The sequence below is a fragment of the Gopherus flavomarginatus genome, chromosome 7 (assembly GCF_025201925.1).
Source record: "Gopherus flavomarginatus isolate rGopFla2 chromosome 7, rGopFla2.mat.asm, whole genome shotgun sequence".
NCBI lineage: Eukaryota > Metazoa > Chordata > Testudines > Testudinidae > Gopherus > Gopherus flavomarginatus.
Window position 1 is genome coordinate 95,735,244 of NC_066623.1, and position 17,744 is coordinate 95,752,987.

Consider the following 17,744-nt stretch of genomic DNA (forward strand, 5'->3'; position numbering starts at 1 on the left):
AAACTTATCATCCAACGTCTTCTTGAAAAAGTACGTGTGTAGCGTTCTCAAGCTGTGATATACTGTAATGTTTGAAGCACAGAGCATGTTAAGTTTCTATTTGTACCTCTGAACTTTCTGTATGTTCTTCTTTCTTCTTCTTGTTTGGGATTTCCAAAGTCAAGTTATGAATGTTGTCTGATCAGACAGGGGACTTTTTTGGAATGCTTGATTTTCTATTCCTTGGTCTACACTACAGAGTTAGGTCAACATAAGCTGCCTTACATTGACTTAATTGTGTCAGTGTCTACACTACAGCCTTGCTCCCACCAATGCAGATGCCCTACTACATCAACATAATAATTCCACTTTCACAAGAGGCATAGGGATTAGCTCGGTGTAGTTAGGGCAACACAGTGAATGGCTTGCCAATTACAAAACCAGTTTCTCCTCCCTTGGTTTTCACACCTCAACTGCTAGAACAGGGCCTCATCCTCCCTGATCGAACTACCTCATTATCTCTAGTTTGCCTGCATACATATACCTGCCCCTGGAAATTTCCACTACATGCATCTGACGAAGTGGGTATTCACCCACAAAAGCTTATGCTCCAAAACGTCTGTTAGTCTATAAGGTGCCACAGGATTCTTTGCTGCTTTTACAGATCCAGACTAACACGGCTACCCCTCTGATACTTGACAGTGTTCATGTAGACACTGTTATTTACATCGGCTGTTGGCGGTCATGCTTGTCAATTTCACAGCTCTCAGCGGGAACCGTGAAATTGAAAAGAAAGACTGTTAGGCTTCCTGCTATGAACCCCGCACCCGGCTCACAGCTCAGGCTGTCAACCTGGGGCGAGTGGGGAGCTCTAGCTAGAACCCGGCTGTCCCCCCAGCTCCTGGCTCCCCGCTGGGCTGCCATCCAGGATGCCCACTTCAGGCTGGGCTGCCGTCCAGGCTCCTGGCTCCCCGCTGAGAGCCCTGCTGACCCCCCACTCCCAGCCAGGCTGCCACCCAGCTCCCTAGCCCCCACCAGGCTACCGCCCAGGCTCTCCGGTTCTTGCCCCTTGCCAGGCTGCCACCTGGGCACTCTGCTTCCCACTGGGAGCCCAGCTGCTACCTGGGCTCCCGGCTCCTGGATCAGGTGCCACCCGGGCTCCAGGGTCCTTGCTGTTCAAAGCTAGATGATACAATACAAATTTATCTAGTTGATGAGAACAAATGGCACAAATACCGTGACTGAAGGAACAGGATTGTAACAATGTTTGGTGAAAGTTAAATGATTAGAATGTATTTCAGAGAGTTAAAAGAAACAACATTTGGATTCAAGGACTTTAAAGAAAACAGTAAATTATTTGATTTTGAATACTCTGATCAAAGTACCCAGCTGAACCAGTACCTAGGTTTTATGAATATTTGCGGAAGCAGTCCCAATTGTACTAAAGTGTGCTTTAATAAGAACAAGCCCAAAAGAAATGGAAATATTCTCACTGTAAGTGAAACACACATGGTAGTACAATGAGTGGAGCAATGATTACTAGGACTATTGGATGTGTGAAAACAACCCAATCTGCAGTGGTACATGCACAACGCATGAAGACAAATTAATGTAATTACACAGCAACTGCTGGCCACAGGGTGGTACCTTTCAAGGATAATGCATCAATTGTAACAGTTAAATTACAAAGAGGTGAAAAAAATTAAGATTGAATGACTTTGTTTTCTAATTTATTTTCTTTTTAAAATTTGGGTTTTGTAGGGGTTTCCAAAACTGTGTCAGGTGCTTTCCATGGATTTCTCCAGGTATATTATAAAATGATCAATAAGTACTGCAAGCATCATCACAGCTGTAATTTGTGTTTTTAACTGTAATTAACTGGTTTTAAAAAGAGGCTAAATTCAGACTTTGTATAAGTGAGTAAATGTCCACTGAGATCAAAGGAACTGACCCTACTTACACGAGCTCTGAATTTGGCTCCATATAGCTAGTAAATTTTGGAAATAACTTCCAACAATGTTCATGTAGAATTGCAGCCTTTTACCATACAAGGACTTACCTTCTCTTGGTAAGTATTTATTTTTTAAGAAGCAGGTTCTGCAACTTACTCACAATGAATAGTACCTTACTTCATAAGTAGTCCAACTGACATCTATGAGACTTCTTCAGTAAATACTATTCAACGAGCATGACAAAGTTCATTGAAGTCAATGGAAAGACTTTTGTTGACTTCAGTAACTTTAGGATCAGACTCAACGTGAGTAAAAGGCAGAATCTTGCCCTAAATCATTAGATTTGTCATTACATATACTCATAAATGTCTTTTTGATTCAGATACGACTGAGATGTAAATTATTATATGGTCTATTCTGCTACTGCTATGTACATTTCAGTGCCATTAACATTTAGGAGAGCTACAGACACACATGAACAGCAGAATAGCTACTTATATCAACTACGACTGAAAACTGAGAAAATGAGTCTCAACTAATTTTAGAGAAAAACTAGGAAAAATTAATCTGATTCTAATAAAAAAGTTAAAACCAGAAACAATTGCCTATGATTTTAAGATCAGACAAAAACAATGTCACGTAATGGAGCCAGGTTAAAACCCACCCTGAGCTCTTGAAAGTAACAATCTTGTAATATTACCTCCACCGAAATCTCCTTTGTTGCCATAGGCCACTTGTGCTCATACTTTTCTTTCATAATTTGCTCACTGTTGGCAGCTGGCGTTGAGTTCTCAGGCCTCACTCCATGGCTTGTTTTGCCCACCAGATTTTGAACAGATTTTACCATGTTCTTTAAATCTTCTGGGTATGGAGTTGGATAACGTTTTAGATTTATTTCAACCTAAACATTTATAAAAAGAATTAAAGCAGAAATATGAAATAAAAATAACATTCAAGTTAAATCTATGGTTACAGTACTATGAATAAGTATATAATATACAAGCAGTGAATTAAAATATTTGAGAAATGTGCTACATATTTTGTCATTATGAGCAGAGCTGTGTGAAAAACTGATTTTTCAGTTCAGTGGCTGAGTGCTTTGTTTCACCTGACATCATTATTTTTACCTTTTAAAAAAAATAAACTGAAGCAAAATTCAAACAGCAGTTTCAATCAAAAAATGAAAATGATTCATTTTAAAAATGTCAAAATTAAACTCATTTTTTTTGCAGAAACAATTTAGCAAATTCAACATTAATTCACAAAGCTTTGTTTAAAAAATTTTACCCAGATCTATCATGAGTCATTTTCAAAGTCTGTGGGCTGGAATCTATTTCAGGTATATTAATGTCAATCTAAGGTATAACTCCTCTGATGTCAATCACAGATCAGAATCTTTCCCTTTATGTTCAATTTTTTACCACATAAGAATACTGAGGTTCAGATTCTACTCTCAGATCAAGACCACTATCAGATCAGATCGCATTCTGTTCTTAATGACATCTGTGAAAATCCAGAATAATTTTCCTATATTCAGTGGAGTTATTTTAGATTTACATCAGAATAACTGATAGCAGAATATAACTCATTGTGGAACTATTCGTCTCTTGATATGTACATGTAGCTTGCACTGATGTCAATGAGACCTATTCTTATGCATAAACAAAAACAGGAGAATAAATCCTTATTGACTTAGCAGTGAGTCACACTGAATAGTACCTTACTCCTGATAGTCCTGTATAGACTTGTTGATTTCCTGTACTACGCGTGTGACTCACGGTCACTTTAAGTCTTTAAAGATATACATAATGGAATCTTATTTTTGATCAGTAGAAAATTTTCTAAGTAGAAAATATATCAGAGGTCCCCAAATGCAGCAGACATCTGTTGATACGCATGTCCTAGAAATTAAAAAACATGACTGATTTGAAAACCAAAAGCTATGGGAACTAACATTCAGTTCTTTACTATAATAAAGTATATATTAAAGATGGTATGTTTTGATATGCTCTTTAATACAAAATGTAAATGTATGATTACTATATTGCAAGTTAATATGGAACTCCCACAGGAAAAAAATTGGAAATGATGTGTAAAATATAACCTTGGTGAAGCTTTGGTTGATTTACAGTTGAAAGAAATAATATTTATATGTGGTGTGACAAAGTTCCTCCTCTACCTTGGTGGGTCCTGCGCTTATTGGCAGATTTGCTCACCTCAGTGATCATCCCCACAGTCTGGATCAACTCCTCCTGTGTCTGATCAGGAGTTGGGAGGTTTGGGGGGAACCCGGGTCCGCCCTCTACTCCGCGTTCCAGCCCAGGGCCCTCTGGATTTGCAGCTGTCTATAGTGCCTCTTGTAACAGCTGTGACAGTTACACCTCCCTGGGCTACTTCCCTAAGGTCTCCTCCAAACACCTTCTTTATCCTCACCACAGGACCTTCCTCCTGGTGTCTGATAATGCTTGTACTCCTTAGTCCTCCAGCAGCACACCCTCTCACTCTTAGCTCCTTGTGCCTCTTGCTCCCAGCTCCTCACATGCACTTCCTCTCCTCTGGCTCCTCCCCATCTGACTGGAGAGAGTTCCTTTTAAAACCCAGGTGCCCTGATTAGCCTGCCTTGATTGGCTGCAGGTGTTCTAATCAGCCTGTCTGCCTTAATTGGTTCTGGCAAGTTCCTGACTACTCTAGTGCAGACCCTTCTCTGGTCACTCAGGGAACAGAAAACTACTCACCCAGTGACCAGTATATTTGCCCTCTACCAGACTCCTGCACCCCACTGGTCTGGGTCTGTCACATATCCCTCCCCCCTGCTCAACACCAAGGGGTTGGGCAGCTTGGGAAGCCAGACAGTGCACACGTGACAAGCCATCGGCATTGCTGTGACGGCTCCCTGCTCTGTGTTGCACACGGAACTGGAAAGGTTGGAGGGATAAGAAACACCTGGTCACTCTTGTGTTCTTCTCCTTGTTCTGCTGCATCCATTGGAGAGGGGCATGGTCGGTCACAAGGACAAATCTGCGCCCGAGCAAGCAGTAGCGCAATGCTTCCATGGCCCATTTTACAGCAAGGCACTCCCTCTCCAACACTGTATATTTTTGTTCCCTCGGAAGGAGTTTCCTACTGAGGTAGAGAATTGGGTGTTCCTCCTCCCCGACCATCTGTGATAGAACGGCCCCCAACCCTACTTCCGATGCATCCGTCTGCAGGATAAATTCCTTGGTGAAATCAGGGGCTATTAGGACAGGGTTACTGCAGAGGGCAGTCCTTAGGTCTGTGAATGCTTCCTCTGCTGCGGTAGACCACCTCACCAGATCAGGTCCACGGGCTTTTACTAGGTCGGTCAGGGGGCTTGCCCTTGTGGCAAAGTGGGAGATAAATTGTCAGTAATACCCCACTACACCTAGGAATGCCCGGACTTGTTTCTTGCGACGTGGTTGCGGCTAATTTTGGATGGCCTCCAACTTGTTCACTTGGGGTTATACCAGACCTTTTCCCACAACGTAGCCAAGATATTTGGCCTCTGTAAACCCTACAGTGCATTTGGCAGGGTTTGCTGTAAGGCCAGCTCGCCTGAAGGTATCAAGGACTGCCTCCACCTTCTCTAGGTGACTTTCTCAGTCTGGGGTATGAACGATCACATCGTCCAAGTAGGCAGCAGCATAACTGTTATGCAGGCGTAATAGCTTATCCATGAGGCGCTGGAAAGTAGCTAGGGCCCCATGTAGTCCAAAAGGGAGGACAGTATATTGAAAAAGACCCTCTGGTGTAGAGAACGCAGTCTTTTCCTTTGCGTCTTCGGAAAGGGGAATCTGCCAGTACCCCTTTGTCAAGTCTAGAGTAGTCAAGTACCGGGCATTACCCAGATGGTCCACTAGCTCATCTATGCGAGGTATGGGGTACACGTCAAACTGGGATACTTCATTTAGTCACCGGAAGTTGCTGCAAAACCTTGTGGTGCCATCAGGTTGGGGCACCAGCTCGACTGGGCTGGACCACTGACAGTGGGATTCTTCAATGATCCTCAACTCCAGCATTTTTTTTAATTCTGCTTTTATTTCCTCCCTTTTGGCTGCTGGCACTCGATAGGGCCTCATTGTTATTCTGGACCCAGGTTTCGTGACGATGTGGTGATACGTCTCGGTTGTTCGACCCAGTTTTGTCGAGAACACATCTTGGTTCCAGAAGATCATCTCAGACACCTCATTCTTCTGGTCTGGCATGAAATCAGGAGACACTCTCACCTGTTTGGAAGGCTTGTTTTCCTGGGTTAGGTCTTTTTGGACACTTATGCATGCCTCTTGTGCATGCCAGGGTTTCAGAAGGTTGATGTGATAAATCTGTTCTTGTTTTCAGCGTACTGGCTGCCGCATCTTGTAGGTTACTTCTCCCACGGGTTCAACCACCTCATAGGGCCCCTGCCATTGGGCCAGAAGCTTGCTTTCTGCTGTGGGTACCAACACCATCACCCGATCCCCTGGTTGGAACTGTCGGACTTTTGCCTGGCGATTGTAATAGGTTCTCTGGGCCTCCTGGGCCTTTTCCAAATGTTCCCGTACAATAGGGGTGACACGGGCTATCCAGTCTCGCATCTGTATTACATGTTCTATTATATTTCTCCTCTCATTGGGTTCCTCTTCCCAGATCTCTTTGGCGATGTCTAGTATGCCACGGGGGTGACGCCTGTATAATAACTCGAAGGGGGAAAACCCAGTTGAGGCCTGAGGTACCTCGCAGATAGCGAACATAAGGTAGGGTAGTAGGGTGTTCCAATCCTTCCCATCCCGACTTACCACCTTCCTTATCATAGCCTTGAGGGTTCGGTTAAACCTTTCTACCAATCCATCAGTCTGTGGATGGTAGACTGAAGTTCTCAGGGTATGTATGTGGAGCAGCGTACAGAGGTCCTTCATTAGTTTTGACATAAATGGGGTTCCTTGGTCTCTTAATATATCCTTTGGTAGCCCCACTCGGGCAAAGATCCCCACCAGCTCTTTGGCTATCGTTTTAGAGGCTGTGTTCCACAGGGGGACGGCTTCTGGGTAGCGAGTAGCATAGTCCAAAACAACAAGTATATATTGGTGGTCCTGCGCCATCCTCTCCAGGGGTCCCACTAGGTCCATGGCTATTTGCTCAAAGGGGACCTCTATGATGGGAAGGGGTACTAACGGTGCCCTCAGGTGGGGACTGTGCAGCTGACACTCTGGGCAGGACGCACAGTACCTCCGTACTTCTTCGTGTACTCCGGGCCAGAAGAACCATCGTAGGACTCGTGCCAGGGTCTTCTCTACCCCCAAATGCCCCCCAAAAAGATGACTATGAGCAAGACTTAATACAGCATTCTGGTGTTTGTGAGGTACTAGGATCTGCTGTATCTTCTGCCCCTGTACTGGTGCAACCCAGTATAAGAGATTCTTCTTCATTATGAAGTAGGGTCCTGGTCCCTGGGTTTTCCCTTCCATGGGGACCCCATCTATTTCAGTCACTTCCTTCCTAATGTTGTCGTACCTTGGGTCTTCGGCCTGGTCTCGTCCAAAATTTCCTCTTCCGGGACTAATCTGCCCAAGATCGAGGGGCCCAGTCTCTGTTGCCTCTACTGGTTCAGAAACGCTAGAGTGGGGGTCAGACTCGGGTGCTTCTCTGTCCGAGGTAGCCTCCTTTTCAGCTGCTCGGGTCCGCCTGCCTCCGAGAGCGACCCTCTGGCTTTGAGTCAGTATTTGAGTTCTCAAGGCCTTAGCGGCCCTCCTTTCCCTTTTTGACTTTTTACCATGTCTGGGAATGGAAAATAAATCTGGGGATATTTCAGAGAAAACTGGGGGTTGACAGTCTACTATGGAGACCTCACTAACTTCAGGGTTCCCCTTTTCCTCCAATCCTCCTACTGGGAGTAAGTTTCCAAACTCTGGGAAGTCCCTCCCTCCCTCTGGGTATGGGAGTTTAGGGACTACACCTGCTGCTACCTCAGCAGTGTTCCCCTGAATTTCGAGTTTTACTGGGATGGTGGGGTAATAACCAACTGTCTCATGGACGCATGTTATCCCCGTATGCTTAGCCCGCAGCAACTGACTACACTTCACAAGCTTCACCCGAGACAAGCGTGATAGCACTCCCCGAATCAACCAGTGCTGTGGTCTCTACCCCATTTAGCTTTACTGGTCTGGTATACATATGTGGGGTTAGTGAGACCCCCACAAGGTGGATTAGGGAGCATGGGTCTGCCCAGTTCCCCAGGTTATACTGCATCAGCTCCTCAGCATTGGGACATTGTGCAGCCATATGTCCCCGTTCCCCGCAGGCATAACATCTATATGGAGCACTAGGCATTCCCTGGTCTCTTGGTTTGGGCAGTCTAACCTCATGATCCTCTTCTCTCTCAGTTCTCTGACTCTTTGTGGCTTCTGGTGAGCCTTCAGCCCCTCTCTTTTTCCACCTGGGCTCCCCTGGTGGCACCGTCACCCGAGCTCCAGGGCTTAGTGCTGCTAGTTTAACCTGGGGTGCTTCTTCCTTAACTGGTTGGGTCAGCTCCCTCGCTGTCCTTCGCCTCTCTACCAGTGCAACAACCTCATCATAGGCTAGGATCTCTGCTTTCAGCTGGAGGTAGTCTGCTGCAGCCTCTTCAGGCAGATCATAGTAAGCCTTCTCGGCCTCTCCACACAGGAATGGGGCAAGGATGCCAGACCACTGATCTCGAGGCCAGGCCTCCCGTAGGGCTGTCCTCTCAAAGGCCAGAAGGTATGCCTCTACATCATCCTCCTGCATCATTTTCTGCAGCCAACGGCTGGCCCATATGAACTGCGTCCTATCATGGCCGTGGTTCAGCTCTGTAAGCGTCTTTACCTGGTTTACCAGTTCTCGCAACATAGCTTGGTCTTGAGAAGCCTGGTCCATCAGCAGGTGATTAGTCTCTTGCTGCAGCCGCACTGCCTCCTGGACACGGGTAGCCTCCTGCTGGGCCGCCGTAATTGTATCAATGCCTGCACTAAATCTTCCATTGTAGTGAAAAAAAATAAACCCTCTACCTTTTTTTTTTAATCACCTTCCTTCTTCTGCCGCACTGTGCATACCAAGATCCCACTCTTGACACCAGTTGTGACAAAGTTCTTTCTCTATCTTGGTGGGTCCTGCGCTTTTTGGCAGATTTGCTCACCTCAGTGATCTCCTCCCCCTCGTCTGGATCAACTCCTCCTGTGTCTGATCAGGAGTTGGGAGGTTTGGGGGGAACCCGGGTCCGCCCTCTACTCCGCGTTCCAGCCCAGGGCCCTCTGGATTTGCAGCTGTCTATAGTGCCTCTTGTAATAGCTGTGTGACAACTACACCTCCCTGGGCTACTTCCCTAAGGTCTCCTCCAAACACCTTCTTTATCCTCACCACAGGACCTTCCTCCTGGTGTCTGATAATGCTTGTACTCCTTAGTCCTCCAGCAGCACACCTCTCAGTCTCAGCTCCTTGTGTCTCTTGCTCCCAGCTCCTCACACGCACTTCCTCTCCTCTGGCTCCTCCCCATCTGACTGGAGAGAGCTCCTTTTAAAACCCAGGTGCCCTGATTAGCCTGCCTTGATTGGCTGCAGGTGTTCTAATCAGCCTGTCTGCCTTAATTGGTTCTAGCAAGTTCCTGACTACTCTAGTGCAGACCCTTCTCTGGTCACTCAGGGAACAGAAAACTACTCACCCAGTGACCAGTATATTTTGCCCTCTACCAGACTCCTGCACCCCACTGGCCTGGGTCTGTCACAGTGGCCTAATTATGCATTTGATTTACCACAAAATCTGGGCCATGATTTAAAAGCAAGAATATAGTATAACCTTGCTTCTTCTGCACTGCACAGTAAAGAGCATCATTTAAACCAAAGTATAGAATACTTGTCCTGCACATTATGTCTTATTTTAAAAAGTGCCGTTTATTCAAGTGAAACATCATTATTGAAACACATTCATATTGCACTGAAATAGATATGCAAGCTGTGCTTGTAATGTATATAAGTATAAATATGATATGGTGAAATACGTTTAAATGCACTGGAAACAGTTTATTTCAAAAGATGGAGAAAGCACTGGAGGAGAGGTTGTTCTTGATTTGATTTGACAAATAGGGAGGAACTGATTGAGAATTTGAAACTGGAAGGCAGCATGGGTGAAAGTAATCATGAAATGATGGAGTTCATGATTCTAATGAATAGTAGGAGAGAAAATGAAGCAGAATAAAGAATGGATTTCATGACGACAGGCTTTAGCATAATCAGGGAGTTGGTAGGTAAGATCTCATGGGAAGCAAGTCTATGGGAAAAAAGAGTTTGAGAGAGTTGGCAGTTTTTCAAAGAGACATTATTATGGGCACAGAAGCAAACTATCCCACTGCATAGGGAAGACAGGAAGTATGGCAAGAGATCACCCTGGGTTAATCAGGATATCTTTGATGATCTAAAACTCAAAAAAGAATCCTGCAAAAAGTGGAAACTAGGTCAAATTACGAAGGATGAATATTAAATAAAAGCCAGTACAAGCATATAGGGACAAAATTAGAAAGGCCAAGGCATAAAATGAGATTAAATGAAATGAGCTAGAGATATAAAAAATAACAAGATGACATTCTGATGAATACATGAATACATCAGAAGCAAGAGGAAGATCAAGGCCCATTACTTAATGAGGGGGGAAAGACAATAACAGAACATGTGGAAATGATAGTACTAAATGATTTTTTTGTTTCAGTTCTCACCAAAAAGGTTAGTAGCGATCAGACATCTAACATAATGAATGCAAGTGAAAATGAGGCAGGATCTCAGGTTAAAATAGGGAAAGAGCAAGTTAAAAATTACTTAGATAAATTAGATGTCTTCAAGTCAAGGAGCTGACTGAGGTGATACCTGACCCATTAACAATTATTTTCAAAAATTCATGGAAGACAGGAGACATTCCAGAGCATTGAAATAGGGCAAATATAGTGCCAATCTATAAAAAGGGGAATAAGGATAACCCAGGGAATTACAGACCAATTAGCTGAACTTCAGTACCCAGAAAGATAATGGAGCAAATAATAGAGCAATCAATTTTCAGACACCTAGAAGATAGTAAGTAACAGTCAACATGGATTTGTCAAGAACAAATCATCTCAAACCAACCTAACAGCTTTCTTTGACAGAGTAACAAGACTTGTGGATGGGAGGGGGGTGGGGAGAAGTGGTAGATGTGGTATACCTTGACTTTTGATACCATGTTGTATGACCTCTCATAAACAAACTAGGGAAATATAGCCTAGATTGAGCTACTGTAAGTGGGTGCATAACTGGTTGAAAAATCATTCCCAGAGAGTAGTTATCAGTGGTTCACAGTCAAGCTGGAAGGGCATCTTGAGTGGGGTCCCACAAGGATTGGTCCTGGATCCAGTTCTGTTCAAAATCTTCGTAAATGATGAAGACAAAGGAACAGAGAGTACACTTACAAAGTTTGCGGATAATACCAAGCTGAGAGGGGTTGCAAGTGTTTTGGAGGATAGGATTAAAATTCAGAATGACCTGGACAAACTGGAGAAATGGTCTGAAGTAAATAGGATGAAATTCAATAAGGACAAATGCCAAGTACTCCTCTTAGGAGAGAGCAATCAATTGCACACATACAAAATAGGAAATGACTGCTTAGGAAGGAGTACTGCAGAAAGACCTGGGGGTCATAGTGGATCACAAGCTAAATATGAGTCAACAATATAACATTGTTGCAAAAAAAGCAAACAGCATTCTGGGATGTACCTACAGGAGTGTTGTAAGTAAGACATGAGAAGCAATTGTTCTACTCTACTCTGCACTGATAAGTGCTCAACTAGAGTATTGTGTCCAGTTCTGGGTGCCACATTCAGGAAAGATGTGGACAAAGTCCAGAAGAAGTGTACAGGGAGATCCTGGTGGATCAGCAAATTGCTTGGACCACTACCAGTAGCTGGAATATTGATTATCATGCTTATTGTCAAAAACAACCAAGTCAGTAGGCCTTAGCATAACTAAGCCAGGAGGCGAGTAGATTTGAGTGATCACAAGAAGGGAACCTTTCCTTGCATCCTTCCTGATAAGATCTCTGTTAAAATTGCAGAGGAATGTACTTTTAGAAAAGAGGAAGCTTATCTATATTTGCCCTCTGGCTTGTGTTTATCAGGATGCTCAAGCATACAGACTTTGCAAAAACACATCCATCTAATTAGTGATCTGAGGAAACCTCTGGTTTAACTTTTGAAATTGCTTCCTTAAGTTTTTTGATTGACATTTTATTGTTATGCTAACACAATAAATAAGATTGGAGAAGTTTGGGATAGTTGGATCACTTTGTGGACACATCTTAGGACCCCACCAGCAGATGAAAGATTGGCCATCAGACGAATCATGGCACTCAAAAACTGCTCCAGACTTTGGTAATTATTGAGGGTTGTGGTGTTTTACTAACCTATTGCGGATATGTGTCAGTGCTTAAGACTAAATAAAGTGTAGTTTTAAGTAAGAGCACTCTTGTATTGTACTGCTTGTGTCAACCATCTATTAGTCAGACGGCTGTGTCCCCACTGATTTATTTCCTGCCACTGCCTCACCAAGAGTAAAGTTACCAAGAACTTTGGATTCGGAAAACCCCGGGTAACAGGAGAGCAATGAAAATAATTAAATGTCTAGAAAACCTGACCTAGGAGGGAAGATTGAAAAAAATGGGTTTGTTTAGTCTGGAGAAGAGAAAATTGAGGGGGGAACATGATAATAGTTTTCAAGTACATAAAAGGTTGTTACAAGGAGTTGGGTGACAAATTGTTCTAGTTAACCTCTGAGGATAGGACAAGAAGCAATGGGCTCAAATTGCAGCAAGGGAAATTTAGGTTGGAGATTTGGAAAACATCTTTAACTGTGAGGGTACCTAAGCGCTGTAACAAATTGCCTAGGGAGCTTGTGGAATCTCCATCATTGGAGGTTTTTAAGAACAGGTTAGACAAACACCTATCAGGAATGGTCTAGTCATTACTTATTCTTGCTCAAGTACAGGGGACTGGACTGACCTATTGAGATCCCTTCCAGTCCTAAACTTCTCTGAGTCTATGAATGCTATAACCTGAAAAAGACAATGCCAGTATTCAGTTATGGAAAGCAAATAGCATATGATGCAATTTAGATTTCCCCAACTCTTAGAGCTGCAAGTCAAGATTTCGATTGCTATCATCTCTATTATTAACATTTGAAAATTCCTCGTACCCTAAGATTAACATAGTAGTTTTTGTATATATAAAAGTATGTAGCTATTTCCAAATGCTTTGTTCTAATTTAACTAAGTGCATGAACACCATCCAAGTAACAGTAGTAATAATGCTGCGAACATTTTCTGTACAATCATGTTATAGTTATTTGCATCATACAAAATGTTAAAAAATAGTTCTGAAAATTCTTTAGGAAAAGAAGGCCCTTTGTATTGTAATGGCAACTCTTATTTTACTGGCAATTTTCTACACTATTGTATTTCTTTTAACAATTATAACCAATTTGTATTTATGTCACACTGTATTTTTAGAATTAGAAGTAATATTCTACTATACAAAGCTAATAGGACTACAAATTCTTCACATTATGAAGCAGTCATACTACGTTAATACAAGAATGGTATTCTGTTCCAGTTCATTTCTAAATTATCAGTATAGGTCAATAGTGCAGTTTTTGGTTTTTTGAACTGATAACATACCAATGGATAAAACTGGCATTTTAATCCACTATTCACTGGATTTTGTATTTGTAGTGAACCAGAAAACTGTGATCAATCTACTGTAAGACTTCAGTGTAACCTATTAATTATGAGTGCATGATTTTTTAAGTCAATTTATTTTCTATTTAGCACCAAATAAACAGTGGACTAGAGTGTATTTAATCTGGGCACAACCAAGTGGAAGAGAACTCATAATAAAACAAAAGAAAAAAAAGTCTAAAGAAAATTGAAGCTCCAAATGTAAAATACAAATAGTAGCTATAATTTTATTACATTTTTGTGTTTCATTTTTTAGAATTTAAAAAGCTGTGATTTTATTGTTACTCATAAGACATTATCTCAGATGTTATTTTCCAATTTGGGTCTCTTACAGTAGTGGTCAGACTTACAACGGTGAAGTATTTAGTCTGTAATAATTCACTGACACTATGTTGAAAGTAGACATTTTTGTCCACATCTGAAAACAGATGGAACTGATGATGCTCTCACACCCATGAAAATAAAAAATGAGTCCTATGACAATGCTGGAGTTAGACTCATTTAAAACTCATACTCAGGCCCAGAAAATGGTCCCTGCTCTCTATATAGAGTGCACAAACTAGGAAGATGCTCTTTGCATTCTCCATTCCTTGAATACTTATGGCTAGGGCCAGGGACAACATGGCTGTTTGTATTTTGAGATATCATTTGATAAAGGAAATTAATTAATATTTACATTTTATGTGATCCCTAAAGGCTGTAAGGTAGCAAAGGGAACTGTGTAGCGGGAGTGGGAGAGTGGGGGAAGATTCTGCCACATGAGTTACCTACTCAGGGCTATGGCTAAGTGCTCCAAAACAGCATCTAATCCTGTGTGCTAAAAGCTCAGAAACATTTCCACTGGTCGAAGTAGGTAGCCCTGGTGGAAGCTTTCTATTGCTTAGCAAGACCTGTCAAACCTGATCTGAGCAGGGTAGTTCCTTGGAGTTCAGCCACGCAGCATCCATGCCATCAGGAACAGGGAGGCGAGGTTTGGGTGAAGCAACCTGTCATGGTCTTCTGAAGTCAAGTCTGGATGGAGTGGGAGCGCGAGTGGGGCTGCCACTGAGAGGTCCAAAAGTATGTCAAACCAATGGTGGTGTGGCCACACCAGTGCTATCAGGATAACCCTCACTTTGCCCAATTTGATTTTTAGGAGCACCTTGTGAACCAAGGCGACTGGAGGAAAGGTGTACAGCAGATGATCTGCTCACTTGAACAAGAAGGCATCGGAGAGGAAGCCTGAGCTGTGCCTGTGCAGCAAACAGAACTAATGGCATTTCCTGCTCTTCTTAGTGGTGAAGAGGTCAACCCGGGAAGGCCCCCACCTCTGGAAGATGACACTGATGACCTCCGGGTGAAGAGACCACTTGTGGTGAGAGGAAAAGACTCTGTTGAGGTGATCTGCCAGTATGTTTCAGGCTCCTGGTAGATACATCACCTCAAGGTGAATGGTATGTTTCACACAGAAGTCCCACATCCAGAAGACAGCACAAAGCTGAAGATCAAGCCACTCCCTGCCTGTTGGTGTAAACCATGGATGCGATGTTGTTTGTCAAGACCTATACCATTTGGTCTGAGATGTGGGGAAGTAACACTTGGTAAGCTAAGTGTACCATCCTGAGTTCCCTGACATTTATATGTAGGGAGAGTTCTTCTTGGGACTAGAGCCCTGGGTCCTGAGGTTGCAGAGGTGGGCTCCACACCCTATGTCTGACATGTCCGAGACTAAAGTGACCAAGAGTTGAGGGACAGTAAAGGGTACCCTCTTCATTACTGATGCTTGGTCTTTCCACCAGGTCATGGAAGTTAGGTCCAGAAACGGGACTGTGAGCACTGAATCTAAGTGCTGCCTGCTTAGGGAGTAGACTGATACCAGCCACATCTAGAGGGGTCCAAAGTGCATATTGTACCAGCAGGAAGGCTCTGACTTGGAATGAGTCAAGCACTGCCCCGATGAACTCTATCCTCTGAACCAGGACCAGAGTTGACTTTTGCTCATTTATCAGCAGGCCCAACACCTGGAATGTGGCCCAGACTCTACTGATGCTGTGCTGTACCTGAGCCTGTGACCAACCTTTGATCGCCTTGGCGCTTGAGGAAGACCGATACTACTACTACTACCACCATACACTTTGTGAAGACCCATGGGGCTGATGATAGGCTGAAGGGAAGACTGGTGAATTGGTAGTGGTGTTGATCCACTACAAACCAGAGAATTTTCTGTGGCCATGGAAGATAGACATGTGAAAATAAGCATCCTTTAAGTTGAGGGTAGCGTACCAGTTTCCTGGGTCCAGGGAGGAAATGATGGGAGACCAAGGAGACCATGCAGAACCTCAGTTAACGGAGATATCTGCTGAGATGACGCAGGCCCACGATGGGCCGTAAACCCCTCTGGCCTTTGGTATTAGGAAATACTGGAAGTAAAACCACTTCCTTCTCAAGTCTCAGGGACCTTCCTTTATGGCCCCCACATGTAGGAGGGATTGCATCTTTGGGGCAAGGAGTTGCTTGTGAGAAGAGTCCCTGAGGAGAGACTGGGTTGGGAGGGAAGGGTGGACACAAACTGGAGGATGTAACCAACTGTTACTGTACTGAAGACCCAATAGTTCAGTGTTATATATGACCACACTGGGCTGAAGGGTGACAAGACAAGACAAAAACAAAAGGGGCTGGATCCAGAGCTGCGACTGGTATAATGCCATTGGGCATACCTTCAAAAGGCCTGCTTGACCCTACCAGGATATCTATGAGAGCTCAACTAGGAGATGGAAGTGGACGAGAGAGGTTGGCAATGCTTGTAACCTTTCCCTTTTCTTTTGTGAGGCTCCTGTCTGGGAGGCGCCACAAATTTGGAAGGTTGCTAAGGTTTAAAGTGCTTTTGGGATGCTGATGGAGTATCAAGTCCTAAGGTCGGCAGGGCTGCCCTCGAGTCCTTGAGGCAGTGAAGCTTTGAGTCCTCTCTGCTCCAAAAACAGGGAGGAGTCTTCAAAGGGGAGATCCTGTTGAACCTTGTGAGGGAGGTTGGAGGACTGGAGCCATGAACAATGCCTCATGATGATTGCAGACACCATAGCCCTGGCAGCTGAGTCTGCCGCATCCAGAACAGCCTGGAGGGAGGTCCTGGCCACACTCTTGCTCTCCTCCAAGATTGCTATGAACTCTGTCTTGACTTCTGCAGGATGGAGTCCCTAAATTTGGACAATGAGTCCTATAGATTAAAATCATGCCTCCCCAGCAGAGCCTGCTCTTTGGAAATATGTAACTGGAGGCTGTCTGTTGAATAAACTTTCTGCTCCAAAAGGTCTAGTCTTTTGGCATCTTTACTCTTAGGGCTGGCACTCAAATAACCCTGTCTGTCCTGCTCATTTCCTGCTGACACTATGAGGGACCCCAGGGGAGTGTGAATAAAGGTACATACTCTGTGGGGCAGAGAAGACTGGGTTTGCCTGGCTCCATCACTGTTTCATTAATAGGCAAAGTCACTTTGGAGGGGGCAGCTGCCACCAGGATGTTGATCAGGCTGTGTGCTGACGCCTTAAGGTCCTCAATCTCCAGACCCAGGTTCATAGTAACTCTTTTCAGGAGGTCTTGGTGGGCCCTGAAATTGACCCAAGGGAGTAAGTTACTGGGTCCTGCCATTGCCTCAGCTGGGGATGATGAAGAAGAGGCTTGTACTGGAGGGGGAGCTTCCTCCTCCTCCTCTGCCTCCACTACATTCATTGAGATTAGTTCCGGAATCAGGGTCCGGTGCCAAGCACATAGGGCTGGTAATGCATCTCTCTGAAGCCACTGAGTGTGAGCAGTGGGAAGGGGGCGCCAGTATCATGGAATACTCCTGGTGTTCAATATGGCCAATGCATTGACCCTTGGCCCGCTGGCCATGTGCCAGCCACGGGACCAGTACCAAAAGTCAGGTGGGTACTGGTGGAAAGATTTTGGTAGGGCAAAGGATTCCCCTTTGGACTACGAAGAGGATTCTTCCTGTGGTGACCATAGTGAAACAGAATCCGCTTCTGTCACCAGGTGGTCCCAGAAGTCTGGGGACCAGTGGCAGGTCAGTGACCATTGTGC

At 44.2% G+C, this 17,744-nt stretch overlaps 1 protein-coding gene across 4 annotated transcripts in view; it reads right to left on the reverse strand.

Moving 5' to 3' along the window:
* Window positions 1-17,744, reverse strand: part of LRRC7 (leucine rich repeat containing 7) — a 113,118-nt gene that overhangs the window by 61,255 nt on the left and 34,119 nt on the right. For all 4 annotated transcript variants that reach the window (XM_050961001.1, XM_050961003.1, XM_050961002.1 and 1 more), the window contains exon 8: window positions 2,632-2,832. In XM_050961001.1, the coding sequence (XP_050816958.1) occupies window positions 2,632-2,832 (201 nt within the window). The remainder of the gene's footprint in view (window positions 1-2,631; window positions 2,833-17,744) is intronic.